At 39.3% G+C, this 16,750-nt stretch overlaps 1 protein-coding gene across 42 annotated transcripts in view; it reads right to left on the bottom strand.

Annotated features, from left to right (window-relative positions):
• The window catches only part of CCDC66 (coiled-coil domain containing 66), a 52,811-nt gene that overhangs the window by 12,966 nt on the left and 23,095 nt on the right, over positions 1-16,750 (bottom strand). For 34 of the 42 annotated variants that reach the window (XM_009445668.5, XM_001173553.5, XM_054681995.2 and 31 more), the window contains 3 exons: positions 15,735-15,866; positions 15,095-15,345; positions 14,808-14,892 (listed from right to left, as the gene is read on the bottom strand). In XM_009445668.5, the coding sequence (XP_009443943.1) occupies positions 14,808-14,892; positions 15,095-15,345; positions 15,735-15,866 (468 nt within the window). The remainder of the gene's footprint in view (positions 1-14,807; positions 14,893-15,094; positions 15,346-15,734; positions 15,867-16,750) is intronic. The other 8 variants (XM_063806869.1, XM_009445672.5, XM_024355511.3 and 5 more) reach the window with 1 other exon arrangement.

Below are 16,750 nucleotides of genomic sequence, written 5' to 3'. Positions count from 1 at the left end.
AACCTTTGGGATACAGTTAAGACAGTGCTAAGAGGAAAGTTCATAGCCCTAAAACGCCTACATCAAAAAAGTCTGAAAGAGCACAGACAGACAATCTAAGGTCACACCTCAAGGAACTGGAGAAACAAGAACAAACCAAACCCAGCAGAAGAAAGGAAACAACCAACATCAGAGCAGAACTAAATGAAATTGAAACAAACAAAGAAATACAAAAGACAAATGAAACAAAAAGCTGGTTCTTTGTAAAGATAAATAAAATGGATAGATTAGCAAGATTAACCAAGAAAAGAACAGAGAAAATCCAAACACCTCACTAAGAAACAAAACAGGAGATATTACAACTGACACCACTGAAATACAAAAGATCATTCAAGGCTACTATGAACACCTTTACACACATAAACTAGAAAACCTAGAAGAAATGGGTAAAGACCTGGAAAAATACAACCCTCCTAGCTTAAATCAGAATTAGATACCCTGAACAGACCAATAGCAAGCAGTGAGATTGAAATGGTAATTTAAAAATTACCAACAAAAAAAGTCCAGGACCAGATGGATTAACAGCAGCATTCTACCAGACATTCAGGTAATTGGTACCAATTCTTTTGACGCTATTCCACAAGATGGAGAAAGAAGGAACCCTCCCTAATTCATTCTATGAAGCCAGCATCACCCTAATACCAAAACCAGGAAAGGACACACCCAAAAAAGAAAACTACAGACCAGTATCTTTGATGAACATAGATGCTAAAATCCTTAACAAAATACTAGCTAACTGAATCTATCAACATATCAAAAAGATAATCCACCATGATCAAGTGGGTTTCATACCAGGGATGCAGGGATGGTTTAACATACTCAATAAATGTAATATACCACATAAACAGAATTAAGAACAAAAATCACATGATCATCTCAATAGATGCAGAAAAAGCATTAGACAAAATCCAGCATCCTTTATGATCAAAACCCTCAGCAAAATCAGCATACAAGGGACATACCTTAATGTAATAAAAGCAATCTATGACAAACCCACAGCCAACATAATACTGAATGGGGAAAAGTTGAAAGCATTCCCTCTGAGAACAGGAACAAGACAAGGATGCCCACTCTCATCACTCCTCTTCAACGTAGTACTGGAAGTCCCAGCCAGAACAATCAAACAACAGAAATAAATAAAGGGCATCCAAATCAGTAAAGAGGAAGTCAAACTGTCCCTGTTTGCTGACAATATAACTGTTTGCCTTAGGAGTCCGTAAGACTCCTCCAGAAAGCTCCTAGAACTGATAAAATAATTCTGCAAAGTTTCCAGATACAAGATTAATGGACACAAATCAGTAGCTCTTCTATATACCAACAGCGACCAAGCAGAGAAATCAAGAACTCAAGCCCTTTCACAACTGCAAAAAAATATACAAAATACTTAGGAATATACCTAACAAAGGAGTCGAAAGACCTCTATAAGGAAAACTACAAAACGCTGCTGAAAGAAATCACAGATTACACAAACAAATGGAAACACATCCCATGCTCATGGATGGGTAGAATCAACATTGTGAAAATGACCATACTGCCAAAAGCAATCTACAAATTCAACATAATCCCCATCAAAATACCACCATCATTCTTCACAGAGTTAGAAAAAACAATTCTAAACTTCATATGGAACCAAAAAAGAGCCCACATAGCCACAGCAAGACTAAGCAAAAAGAACAAATCTGGAGGCATCATACTACCTGATTTCAAACTATACTATAAGGCCGCAGTCACCAAAACAGCATGGTACTCATATAGAAATAGGCACATAGACCAATGGAACAGAACAGAGAACCCAGAAATAAACCCAAATACTTACAGCCAACTGATCTTCGACAAAGCAAACAAAAACATGAAGTGGGGAAAGGATACCCTTTTCAACAAATGGTGTTGGAATAATTGGCTAGGCACATATAGGAGAATGAAACTGGATCCTCATCTCTCACCTTATACAAAAATCAACTCAAGATGGATTCAGGGCTTAAACCTAAGACCTGAAACTATAAAAATTCTAGAAGATGGAGGGTTGTTGGCAAGATGGCCGAATAGGAAGAGCTCCGGTCTGTAGCTCCCAGCAAGATCGACACAGAAGGCGGGTGATTTCTGCATTTCCAACTTAGGTACCTAGTTCATCTCATTGGGACTGGTTGGACAGTGGGTGCAGCCCACAGAGAGCGAGCCGAAGCAGGGTGAGGCGCCACCTCAACCCAGAAAGTGCAAAGGGTCAGGGAAATCTCTTCCCTACCCAAGGGAATCCATGAGGGATGTGCCATGCTGTGAGGAATGGTGCACTCTGGCCCAGATACTGTGCTTTTCCCACAGTCTTCGCCACCCACAGACCAGGAGATTCCCTCTGGTGCCTATGCCACCAGGGCCCTGGATTTCAAGCACAAAACTGGGCGGCCGTTTGTGCAGACACCGAGCTAACTGTAGGAGTTTTTTTTCCATACCCCAGTGGTGCCTGGAATGCCAGTGAGACAGAACTGTTCACTCTCCTGGAAAGGGGATGGAAGCCAGGGAGCCTTGCAAGTAGTCAGGCTTGGAAGGTCCTATCCCCAAGGAGCTCAGCAAGCTAAGATCCACTGACTTGAAATTCTCCCTGCCAGCACAACAGTCTGAGGTTGACCTGGGACTCTCAAGCTTGGTGGGGTGAGGGGCATCCACCACTGCTGAGGCTTGAGTAGGTGGTTCTACCCTCACAGTGTAAACAAAGCGGCCTGGAAGTTCGAACTGGGCAGAGCCCACCGCAGCTCAGCAAGGCTGCTGTGGCCAGATTGCCTCTCTAGATTCCTCCTCTTTGGACAGGGAATCTCTGAAAAAAAGGCAGCAGCCCCAGTCAGGGGCTTATAGATACAACCCCTACCTCTCTGACGCAGAGCACCAGGGGGAAGGGGTGGCTGTGGGTGCAGCTTCAGCAGACTTAAACGTCCCTGCCTGATGGCTCTGAAGAGAGCAGTGGATCGCCCAGCACAGCATTCAAGCTCTACTAAGGGTCAGACTGCCTCCTCAAGTGGGTCCCTGACACCCATGTATCCTGACTAGGAGACACTTCCTAGTAGGGGCCGACAGACACTTCATACAGGAGAGCTCTGGCTGGCATGTGACGGGTGCCCCTCTGGGACGAAGCTTCCAGAGGAAGGAACAAGCAGCAATCTTTGCTGTTCTGCAGCCTCTGCTGGTGATACCCAGGCAAACAGGATATGGAATGGACCTCCAGCAAACTCCAGCAGACCTGCAGCAGAGGGGCCTGACTATTAGAAGGAAAACTAACAAACAGAAAGGATTAGCATCAACAACAAAAAGGATGTCCACTCAGAGACCCCATCCAAAGGTCACCAACATCAAAGACCAAAGGTAGATAAATCCATGAAGATGCGGAGAAACCAGCACAAAAAGACTGAAAATTCCAAAAACCAGAATGCCTCTTCTCCTCCAAAGGATCACAAGTCCTTGCCAGCAAGGGAACAAAACTGGACAGAGAATGAGTTTTACGAACTGACAGAAGAAGGCTTCAGAAGGTAGGTAATAACAAACTCCTCCGAGCTAAAGGAGCCTGTTCTAACCCAATGCAAGGAAGCTAAAAACCTTGAAAAAAGGTTAGACAAATTGCTAACTAGATTAACCGTTTAGAGAAGAACATAAATGACCTGATGGAGCTGAAAAACACAGCACGAGAACCTTGTGAAGCATACACAAGTATCAATAGCCAAACTGATTAAGCGTAAGAAAGGGTATCAGTGATTGAAGATCAACTTCATGAAATACAGCAAAAAGACAAGATTAGAAAAAAAAGAATGAAAAAGAACAAACACAGCCTCCAAGAAATGTGGGAGTATGTGAAAAGACCAAATCTACGTTTGATTGGTGTACCTGAAAGTGACAGGGAGAATGGAACCAAGTTGGAAAACACTCTTCAGGATATTATCCAGGAGAACTTCCCCAACCTAGCAAGACAGGCCAACATTCAAATTCAGGAAATGCAAAAAACACCACAAAGATACTCCTGGAGAAGAGCAACCCAAAGACATATAATCATCAGATTCACCAAGACTGAAATGGAGGAAAAAATGTTAAGGGCAGCCAGAGAGAAAAGTCGGGTTACCCACAAAGGGAAGCCCATCAGACTAACAGCGGATCTCTCTGCAGAAACTCTACTAGCCAGAAGAGAGTTGGGGCCAATATTCAACATTCTTAAAAAAAAAAAAGAATTTTCAACCCGGAATTTCATATCCAGCCAAACTCAGTTTCATAAGCAAAGGAGAAATAAAATCCTTTATAGACAAGGAAATTCTGAGAGATTTTGTCACCACCAGGCCTGCCTTACAAGAGCTCCTGAAGGAAGCACTAAACATGGAAAGGAACAACTGGTACCACCCACTGCAAAAACATACCAAATTGTAAAGACCATCGACACTATGAAGAAACTGCATCAACTAATGAGCAAAATAACCAGCTAGCATCATAATGACAGGATCAAATTCACACATAACAATATAAACCTTAAATGTAAATGGGCTAAATGTCCCAATTAAAAGACACAGACTGGCAAACTGGATAAAGAATCAAGACCCAACAGTGTGCTGTATTCAGGAGACCCATCTCACATGCAGAGACACACATAGGCTCAAAATAAAGGGATGAAGGAGTATTTACCAATCAAACGGAAAGAAAGAAAAGCAATCCTAGTCTCTGATAAAACAGACTTTAAACCAACAAAGATCAAAAGAGACAAAGAAGGCCATTACATAATGGTAAAGGGATCAATGCAACAAAAAGAGCTAACTATCCTAAATATATATGTACCCAAAACAGAAGCACCCAGATTCATAAAGCAAGTCCTTAGAGACCTACAAAGAGACTTAGACTCCCACACAATGATAATGGGAGACTTTAACATCCCACTGTCAATATCAGACAGATCAATGAGACAGAAAATTAACAAGGATATTCAGGACTTGAACTCAGCTCTGGACCAAGCAGACCTAATAGACATCTACAGAACTCTCCACCCCAAATCAACAGAATATACATTCTTCTGAGGACTTAATCACACTTATTCTAAAATTAACCACAGAATTGGAAGTAAAACACTCCTCAGCAAATGCAAAAAAAACTAGATATAAAAACACAGTCTCTCAGACCACAGTGCAATCAAATTAGAACTCAGGATTAAGAAACTCACTCAAAACCGCTCAACTACGTGGAAAATGACCAACCTGCTCCTGAATGACTACTGGGTAAATAACGAAATTAAGACAGAAATAAAGATGTTATTTGAAACCAATGAGAACAAAGAGACAACGTACCAAAATCTATGGGACACATTTAAAGCAGTGTTTACAGGGAAATTTACAGCACTAAATGCCCACAGGAGAAAGCAGGAAAGATCTAAAATTGACACCCTAACATCACAACTAAAAGAACTAGAGAAACAAGAGCAAACAAATTCAAAAGCTACCAGAAGACAAGAAATAACTAAGATTAGAGCAGAACTGTAGGAGATAGAGACACGAAACCCTTCAAAAAAAATCAATGAATCCAGGAGCTGGCTTTTTGAAAAGATCAACAAAATAGACAGACCACTAGCCAGACTAATAAGAAGAAAAGAGAGAAGAATCAAACAGACGCAATAAAAAATGATAAAGGGGGCCGGGTGCCGTGCCTCACGCCTGTAATCCCAGTACTTTGGGAGGCCGAGGTGGGTGGATCACGAGGTTGGGAGATTGAGACCATCCTGGCTAACACGGTGAAACCCCGTCTCTACTAAAAAATACAAAAAATTAGCTGGGTGTGATGGCGGGCGCCTGTAGTCCCAGCTACTCAGGAGGCTGAGGCAGGAGAATGGCGTGAACCTGGGAGGCAGAGCTTGCAGTGAGCCGAGATCACGCCACTGCACTCCAGCCTGGGTGACAGAGCAACACTCTGTCTCAAAAAGAAAACAAACAAAATGATAAAGGGGATATCACTGCTGTTCCCACAGAAATACAAACTACCATCAAAGAATACTATAAACACCTCTACACAAATAAACTAGAAAATCTAGAAGAAATGGATAAACTCCTGGACACATACACCCTCCCAAGTCTAAACCAAGAAGAAGACGCATCCCTGAAGATACCAATAACCAGGTCTGAAATTGAGGCAATAATTAATAGCCTACCAACCAAAAGAAGTCCAGGACCAGACGGATTCACAGCAGAATTCTACCAGAGGTACAAAGAGGAGCTGGTACCATTCCTTCTGAAACTATTCCAATCAATAGAAATAGAGGGAATCCTCCCTAATTCATTTTATGAGACCAACATCATCCTGATACCAAAACCTGGCAGAGACACAACAACAACAAAAAAAGAGAATTTCAGGCCAATATCCCTGATGAACATTGATGCAAAAATCCTCAACAAAATACTGTCAAACCAAATCCAGCAGCACATCAAAAAGCTTATCCAGCACGATCAAGTTGGCTTCATATCTGGGATGCAAGGCTGGTTCATCATATGGAAACCAGTAAACGTAATCTATTCACATAAACAGAACCAATGACAAAAACCACATGATTATCTCAATAGTTGCACAAAAAGCCTTCAACAAAATTCAACATCCCTTCATGCTAAAAACTCTCAATAAACTAGGTATTGATGGAACGTATCTCAAAATAATAAGAGCTACTTATGACAAACCCACAGCCAATATCATACTGAATGGGCAAAAACTGGAAGCATTCCCTTGAAAAACGACATAAGGCAAGGATGCCCTCTGTCTCCACTCCTATTCAACATAGTATTGGAAGTTCTGGCCAAGGCAATCAGGCATGAGAAAGAAATAAAGGGTATTCAAATAGGAAAAGAGGAAGTTAAATTGTCTCTGTTTGCAGATGACATGATTGTATATTTAGAAAACCCCATCGTCTCAGCCCAAAATCTCCTTAAGCTGATAAGCAACTTCAGCAAAGTCTCAGGATACAAAATCAATGCGCAAAAATCACAAGCATTCTTATACACCAATAACAGACAAACAGCCAAATCATGAGCGAACTCCCATTCACAACTGCTACTAAGAGAATAAAATACCTAGGAATACAACTTACAAGGGACGTGAAGGACCTCTTTAAGGAGAACTACAAACCACTGCTCAAGGAAATAAAAGAGGACACAAACAAATGGAAAAACACTCCATACTCATGGATAGGAAGAATTAATATTGTGAAAATGACCATACTGCCCAAAGTAATGTACAGATTCAATGCTATCCCCATCAAGCTACCACTGACTTTCTTCACAGAATTGGAAAAAACTACTTTAAATTTCCTATGGAATCAAAAAACAGCCCAAACAGCCAACACAATCCTAACCAAAAAGAACAAAGCTGGAGGCATCATGCTGTCTCACTTCAAACTATACTACAAGGTTACAATAACCAAAGCAGCATGGTACTGGTACCAAAACAGATATATAGATGAATGGAACAGAACAGAGGCCTCAGAAATAACACCACACATCTACAACCATCTGATCTTTGACAAACCTGACACAAACAAGCAATGGGGAAAGGATTCCTTACTTCATAAATGGTGTTGGGAAAACTGGCTAGCCATATGCAGAAAACTGAAACTGGACCCCTTCCTTACACCTTATACAAAAATTAACTCAAGATGGAATAAAGACTTAAATGTAAGACCTAAAACCATAAAAACCCTAGAAGTAAACCTAGGCAATATCATTCAGGACACAGGCATGGACAAAATGACTAAAACACCAAAAGCAATGGCAACAAAATCTGAAATTGACAAATGGGATCTAATTAAACTAAAGAACTTCTGCACAGCAAAAGAAACCATCATCAGAGTGAACAGGCAACCCACAGAATGGCAGACAATTTCTGCAATCTACCCATCTGACAAAGGGCTAATATTCAAAATCTACAAAGAACCTAAACAAATTTATAAGAAAAAAACAACCCCATCAAAAAGTAGGCAAAGGACTATGAGCAGACACTTCTCAAAAGAAGACATTTATGCAGCCAACAAACATATGGAGAAAAGCTCATCATCACTGGTCATTAGAGAAATGCAAATCAAAACCACAATGAGATACCATCTCATGCCAGTTAGAATGGCGATCATTAAAAAGTCAGGAAACAACAGATGCTGGAGAGGATGTGGTGAAATAGGAACGCTTTTACACTGTTGGTGGGAGCATAAATTAGTTCAACCATTGTGGAAGACAGTGTGGCAATTCCTCAAGGATCCAGAACCAGAACTACCATTCGACCCAGCAATCCCATTACTAGGTATATACCGAAGGGATTATAAATCATTCTACTATAAAGATACATGCAGCCAGGCGTGGTGGCTCATGCCTGTAATCCCAGCACTTTTGGAGGCCAAGGTAGCCTGATCATGGGGTCAGGAGATTGAGACCATCCTGGCCAACATGGTGAAATGCTCTCTCTACTAAAAATACAAAAATTAGCCAGGCACGGTGGCGGGCACCTATAATCCCAGCTACTTGGGAGGGTGGGGCAGGAGAATCACTTGAACCCGGGAGGCAGAGGTCGCAGTGAGCTGAGATTGCACCACTGCACTCCAGCCTGGCGACAGAGCAAGATTCTGTCTCAAAAAAAAAAAAAAAAAAAAAAAAAGATAAGTGCACATGTATGTTTATTGCAGCACTACAGCAAAGACTTGGAACCAACCCAAATGCCCATCAATGACAGACTCGATAAAGAAAATGTGGCACATATACACCATGGAATACTATGCAGCCATAAAAAAGGATGAGTGCATGTCCTTTGCAGGGACATGGATGAAGCTGGAAACCATAATTCTCAGCAAACTAACACAAGAACAGAAAACCAAACACTGCACGTTCTCACTCATAAGTGGGAGTTGAACCACGAGAACACATGGACACAGAACATCTCATCCAACAGTTAAGAGAATACACATTCTTTTCATTAGCATAAGGATTATTCTCCAGGACAGATCATATGTTAGGACACAAAACAAATCTTAACAAACTTTAAAAAACTGACTTCATATCAAGTATCTTCTCAAACCACAATGGAACAAAACCAGTAATCAATAATGAGAGGAACACTGGCAACTGTACAAATAAATAGAAATTAAACCATATGCTTCTGAACAAGCATCCAGTCAAGGAAAAAATTTTAAAAAATTCTTGAAAAAAATGAAAATTTAAACACAACATACCAAAACCTATGGGATACAGCAAAAGCAGTGCTAAGAGTGAAATTTTAGCAATAAGTGCCTATATCAAAAAAGTGGAAACATTTCAAAAAGCAATCTAATGATGTACCTAAAAGGAAATAGAAAAGAACAAACCCCAAATTAGTGGAAGGAAAGAAACAACAAACACTAGAGCAGAATTAAACAAAATAGAGACAAAAAACACAATACAAAGGATCAAAGAAACAAAGATTTTTAAAAAGATAAACAAAACCAATAAGCTACTTGATAGACTAACCAAGAACCAAAGAGAGAAGACCCAAATAAAATCAGGAATAAAAAAGGAGAAATTACAACTGATACCACAGAAATACAAGAGATCATCAGAGGCTATTATGAACAACTACACACAGACAAACTAGAAAATCTAGAAGAAATGGATAAATTCCTGGAGATACACAAGCTATCAAGATTGAATCAGGAAGAAATAGAAAACCTGAACAGACCAGTAATGAGTAATAAGACTGAATTGGTAATAAAAAAGTCTCCCAACAAAGGAAAGTCCAGGACCAGACAACTTCACTAATGAATTCTACCAAACTATCAAAGAACTAACCAATTCTTCCCAAACTATTCCAAAAAAATCAAAGAGGAGGGAATTTTCCCTAACTCATTCTGTGAGGCCAGCATTACCCTGATACCAAAGCCAGAGAAGGACACAACAAAAAAGAACAAAGAAAATTACAGGCCACTATTTTTGATGAACATAGATGCAAAAATTCTCAACAAAATACTAGCAAACTCAATCCAACAGCACATGAGAAAACTAATACCCAATAATTAAGTGGGATTTATCCCAGGGATGCAGGCAGAATTCAACATACACAAATCAATAAATGTGATACATCACATCAACAGAATGAAAGACAAAAACCATATGATCATCTCAGTAGACAAGAAAAAACATTTCACAAAATTCAACATCACTAAATAATAAAAACTCTCAACAAACTAGGCACAGAAGGTATATACCTTAAAATAATAAAGACTATATATGACAAACCCACAGCTAACATCATACTTAATGGGGAAAAGCTGAAAGCCTTTCCCCTAAGAGCTAAAACAAAACAAGGATGCCCACTTTCACCATTCTTATTCAACATAGCAACAGAAGTCCTAGCCAGAGCAACCAGGCAAGATAAATAAAAGGCACCTAAATTAGAAAATAAATAAAATAGAAAATAAATAAAATAAAATAAAAAGTCCCCTATGCAAAAATTACCCAGGCATGGTGGCACACACCTGTAATTCCAGCTACTTGGGTGGCTGAGGCATGGGAATTGCTTGAACCCAGAAGGTGGAGGTTGTAGTGATCCAACATTGTGCCACTGAAGTCCAGCCTAGGTGACAGAGCTGTCTCAAAACAAACAAACAAACAAAACAAAACAAACTAAAATCAAAACGTCCCCTTTGCTGATGTTATCATCTTATATCTTAAAAACCCTAGACTCCACTGGCACAGTGGCTCATGCCTGAAATCCCAGCACTTTGGGAGGCCAAGGCGGGTGGATCACCTGAGGTCAGGAGTTCGAGACCAGCCTGGCCAACACTGCGAAACCCCATCTCTACTAAAAAAATACAAAAATTACAAGGTGCGGTGGCACATGCCTGTAGTCCCAGCTACTTGGAAGGCTGAGGCAGGAGAATCGCTTGAACCTGTGAGGCAGAGGTTGCAGTGGGCTGAGATCGCGCCACTGCACTCCAGCCTAGGCAACAGAGCGAGGCTCTGTCTCAAAAAAAAAAAAAAAAAAAAAAAAAACCCAAAACAAAACCTAGACTCCACAAAAACCTCACATCTGATCAATAAATTCAGTAAAGTTGCAGAATACAAAATCAACATACAAAAATCAGTAGCATTTCTATACACTAGCTGAGAAATAAAGAAGGCAATCCCACCTACAATAGCTACAAAACAATAAAATATCTAGGAATAAATTTAACCAAGGGGGTTACACATTTCTACATAAAAAACTACAAAACAGATGAAATAAACGAAAGAGGATACAAACAAATGGCAAGACATCCCATGTTCATGGATCAGAAGAATTATGCCTAAGGCAATCTACAAATTCAATGCTATCTCTATCAAAATACCACCTTCATTTTTCACAGAAGTAGAAAAAATTCAAAAATTTCTATGAAACCAAAAAAGAGCCGTAATAACCAAATCAAGGTGGATCAAAAGAACAAAGCTGAAGGCATCACACTACCTGACTTCAAAATACATTACAAGACTATAGGAACCACAACAGCATGGTATTGGTATAAAAACAGACATATAGATCAATGGAACAGAATAGGGAATCCAGAAATAAATCCATGTATTTACAGCCAACTGATTTTCAACAAAAGTGTCAAGAACATAGTTGGGGAAAGCACACACTCTTCAATAAATAATGCTGGGAAAATTGGATATCTATATGCAGAGGAATGAAACTGGAGCCCCATCTCTCACCATATTCAAAAAACAATTCAAGGGCCGGTGTGGTGGCTCATGCCTGTAATCCTAGCACTTTGGGAGGGCAAGGCAGGTGGATCATTTAAGGTCAGGAGTTCAAGACCAGCCTGGCCAACATGGTGAAACCCCATCTGTACTAAAAAAAAAAAAAAAAAAAAATTAGCCAGGTGTGGTGGCATGCACCCATAATCCCAGCTACTCAGGAGGCTGAGCAGGGAGAATTGCTTGAACCTGGGAGGTGGAGGAGGCAGTGAGCTGATCACATCACTGCATTCCAGGGTGACAGTCTGAGACTCCACTTCAAAAAAAAAAAAAAAAAAATTCAAGATGGATTAAATAGTTAAATGTATGACCCAAAAATGTAAACCTACTAGAAGAAAACATACGGAAAACACTTCAAGACACTGGTATAGAGTTTGTGGTCGAGACCTCAAAAACACAGGGACCAAAAACAGATGAATAGGGCTACATTGAACTAAAAATCTTCTGCACGGGAAGGGAAACAATAACCAGAGTGAAAGAGACAGTCTGTCCCCCAGTTTGAATATTCAGTAGTTTGAATATTCAATAGCTTGCATATTCAGTAGTTTGAATATCTGCAAACTATTCATCCAACAAAGGGCTACTATCCAGAATGCATAAGAAACTCAAACTAAACACACACACACACCAAAAATCCAAATAATTTCATTAAAAAGTGGGCAAAGAACATTAATAAACATTTTTCTAAAGAAGACATATAAATGGCAAACAGGTACATGAAAAAATGCTCAACATTACTAATCACAGAAATGCAAATCAAACCCATAATGAGATATCATATCGCCTCAGTTAGAATGGCTATTACTAAAAAGACAAAAATGCTGGGCCCGGTGGCTCATGCCTGTAATCCCAGCACTCTGGGAGGCTGAGGTTGGAGGACTGTTTGAGGCAAGCAGCTCGAAACCAGTCTGGTCAACATAGTGAGACTGTGTCTCTATAAAAGAAAAAAATTAACATTAGCCTGACATGGTGGCGCATGCTTGTAACATCAGCTACTGGGGAGGCTCGGGCAGCAGGATTGCTTGAGCCCAGGGGTATGAGGCTACAGTGAGCCATGATTATGCCACTGCATACCAGACTGCGCAGCAGAGCAAGATCCTGTCTCAAAAACAAGCAAACAAACAAACAAACCAAAAGACAAAAACTAACAGATACTGCCAAGGAAGTGGAGAAAAGGGAATCCTTATACATTGTTAGTGGGAATGTAAATAAATACAGTCACTATGGAAAACAGTATGGAGACGTCTCAAAAAACTAAAAATGGAACTACCATATGATCCAGCATTCCCAGTACTGGATATTTATCGAAGGAACATGAAATCTGTATATCAAAAGGAAACCTGCACTCTTGTGCTAACTGTAGCACTATTTACAATCTGAGTGTCCATCGATGAACAAATAGATAAACAAAATGTGGTATATACACAATGGGATACTATTTGGCCATAAAGAAAGAATAGAATCTTGTCATTTACAGCAACACAGATGGAACTGGACGTCATTATGTTCAGTGAAATAAGCCAGGTATATAAAGATAAACATCACATGTTCCCACTCATATGTGGGAGCTAAAAAAGTAGGTCTCAGGGAGCTAAAGAATGGAATGATAGGTATCAAAGGCTGGGAAGGGTGTGTGTGAGGGTGGTAGTGATCAAGAGAGGTAGGTTAATGGGTACAAACATATGGTTAGATGAAAGGAATAAGTTCTAATGTTTGATAGCAATAGTAAGGTGACTATGGTCAGCAACAATGTATTATATATTTCAAATTGGCTAGTAAACTTGAAATGTTCCCAACACAGAAATGATAAATACTCAAGGTGATAGATACCAGAATACTCTGGCTGAATCATTACACATTCTACATATATAACAAAATATCATATGTATCCTATAAATATATAAAACATTATATATCAATTTTTAAAATCCATGAAGCATTAGTTTGGTGACTGTAGAAATAAGTTTTTATCAGCATACTGAAAGTATTATTTATATAAGTGAAGTGGAAATGTCAAATTTTCAATGCACTTCTCCCATCTCCCATTTGTACTGTCAAGTTCTACATGCCTTTTCTTCAACCCTAGGAGGGCTACTGGAGGAAATGGTATTAAAAAAAACTGAAGAAATAATCTCAGTGCTTAGCGTAGTGCCTGTTAAGTAGCAGATGCTCTGCAAATGTCTGCTCACTGACTAAGCATAACATTAACGATGCCAAATTCATATATCAAAGGATTTGAAGAATTATGCAGATATTAAAGTACCTTTAGCATTAGGCTAAAATCAGGACAGGAAGTTTTAATTTTAATTTTAGCCTCCTTTCTTATATTATGCATTAGATTTCTTTCTTTCTTTTTTTTTTTTTTTTTTTTTGAGACGGAGTCTCACTCTGTCGCCCAGGCTGGAGTGCAGTAGCACAATCTCAGCTCACTGCAAGCTCCGCCTCCCGGGTTCATGCCATTCTCCCACCTCAGCATCCCGAGTAGCTGGGCCTACAGGCGCCTGCCACCACGCCCGGCTAATTTTTTGTATTTTTAGTAGAGACGGGGTTTCACCATTCACAGGATGGTCTTGATCTCCTGACCTCATGATCCGCCCACTCAGCCTCCCAAAGTGCTGGGATTACAGGCGTGAGCCACCGTGCCCGGCCATTATGCATTAGATTTCTTAGTCATAATTCTAGTTCAATCCCTATTCAAAGAATGAATTCTCATCTTAAACAGAACTCAGGAGAAATAAATTGATGAAAAAAAAAAAACCAGTACTAACCTAAGACAACACAAATTCACATATACAACTTAATATATTAAAGACCTTCTGTACTGGAAGGCAGGTGGCTGTAGCATTTGATAAGCTAATTCTAATATTACAATGCCAGTTGTGGTAGGGATTGGATTCGTGACACAACTGGACAGGACCTATGTTGTAAAGTTTACATCAGAATTTAAATTTCCATTTACTTAGGTATATGTTCACCATGACTATTACTTATTAAGGTAAAGAACAATGTTTAACAATGCAATACCTGATGCTCTAATTGTTTTTGTCGTCGTCTGTCTCGTTCCTCAATCTGAGCTGGGTCCAAGAGAGCAGTCATAGAACGGAGAAAGCTGGCAAGATACATACATTAGCTATTCAAAACCTCAAAAAGGTAGATTCAACAAGCTAAATCATTTTTGTTTGGGATAAATCTACTAATTATTTCTATTTCAAAGACAAATACCAAACCTGAAACCAATTAGACATAACAACAGTCTTACTAAAGCACACAGACTTTCTGAAAAGTCAATAAATACATAAGCATGAACTTACTTTGTTTTCTTACTGTTTGCCATAACCACATCCTTAATAGGTTTTGCTATATGCTCCTCCTCTGAAGGTTCAACCTGGCTTCCGGTTGTAGGTGTACAAACACTGCTGACATCAGCCAGCTCCTGAGTGTCAGGAGAGACACAGAAGTACTCAGGTTGTTTGTGTGTTGACCAAGAGAACAGCTGGGATTGAGAACCAGGATAACTCTTTAATGAATCAAAGTGCATTGCCCATCTGTCATGTTCCTCACCCTAATGATGACAAATAAGAATTGCTAAGAATTTTTCCAATTATTCTCATATATAATTCTAAATGACAACCAAAGATGATTTCTAAAAGTCACCTTAGAGCAGAATAAGCATCATAAAAATTAACAAGACTGTACTGTTTAGAGTCCTTATACATATAGATAACTAGCTTTGAAAATGTGAGAAATTCAAAGAATTAGGAAATTTCTAAAAAGTTGTAAGAAGCTATGCAACATCACATAATGCATTCAATGAAACAGGTTCACATGGGCAAATGTGGAATAAATGGAATATTCTGGTCTTGTCAAGAGTTTCAGAATACTTCTAGTTTTAATTGATTAAAGACTTTGATTTTATTTTTTCTTTTATAGCCATAAAACCTCATAAGTTACCTTTGAATATATAATTTTTTCCTCTATTTTTCTTTGACGGTCATCTTCTATTTGCTTATTCAACTCTTCAATCCATTTTCTCTGCAGTTCTTGTTTCACAGCACTGAAAGGGTGCTCCAGCAGTACTGTTTCCTAAACAACAGCCATAAAAGCCATGTAAAGTTCAGTTCTCTTTTTCTAATCACTTAATATGTGCAAATCTTGCCAAAGTAACATACAGATTTAATCCAGTGAGGCATTTATCTGTAAGAGGAGCAATAACTTCAAACGAATTTGAATTCAAAGAATTAAGTAGATATATTCTGATTCTCAGAATCATATTTTAAATATACTAGATCAGAGAGATATAATAAGATATCTAAGTGTAAGGGAAGGGAATTTTCTAATGAAAAACAGAAAATTCTTTCTCCAAAACAATTAAAAGACTTTCAAAATTCAGCTGGATGCAGCAGCTCATGACTATAATCCCAGCATGTTGGGAGGCTGACATGGGCAGATCACTTGAGCCCAGGAGTTCAAGGCCAGCCCCTGGCCAACATGGCAAAATCTCATCTCTACTAAAAAAAAAAAAAAAAAAAAAAAAAATTAGCCAGCTGTGGTGGTGCATGTCTGTAATCCCAGCTACTTGAGAGGCTGAGACACAAATCACTTGAACCCGGGAGGTGGAGGTTGTAGTGAGCTGAAATCATGCCACTGCACTCCAGCATGGGCAACAGAGTGAGACCCTGTGTCAAAAATATTGTTTTTCAAAATTCTAAGTCTCTTTTAGAGGCTGAAAGAGTTATTAACAATTTAAAACAGATGAATATTGTTTTACATTTGGCTTTGGAATACAACATTTGGAATATTGTCTTTGGACCAAGAACAAGGAGAATATAGAAAGATGTGTGAGAGCAAGAGACTTTCCCTATTGAATCATGTCTCTCTCTAGGAGAACCTGTCTTCTAGGTTTCTGCTACTACAGCTCTATCACAGCCTATGATGTTTCAATAACAAAAATATACTGTGTCCAGAAT

The sequence above is a fragment of the Pan troglodytes genome, chromosome 2, assembly GCF_028858775.2.
Source record: "Pan troglodytes isolate AG18354 chromosome 2, NHGRI_mPanTro3-v2.0_pri, whole genome shotgun sequence".
In the NCBI taxonomy this organism is placed as follows: domain Eukaryota; kingdom Metazoa; phylum Chordata; class Mammalia; order Primates; family Hominidae; genus Pan; species Pan troglodytes.
Note: the sequence above shows the minus strand (reverse complement) of the source record. Positions and strands in the feature narration are given on the sequence as shown.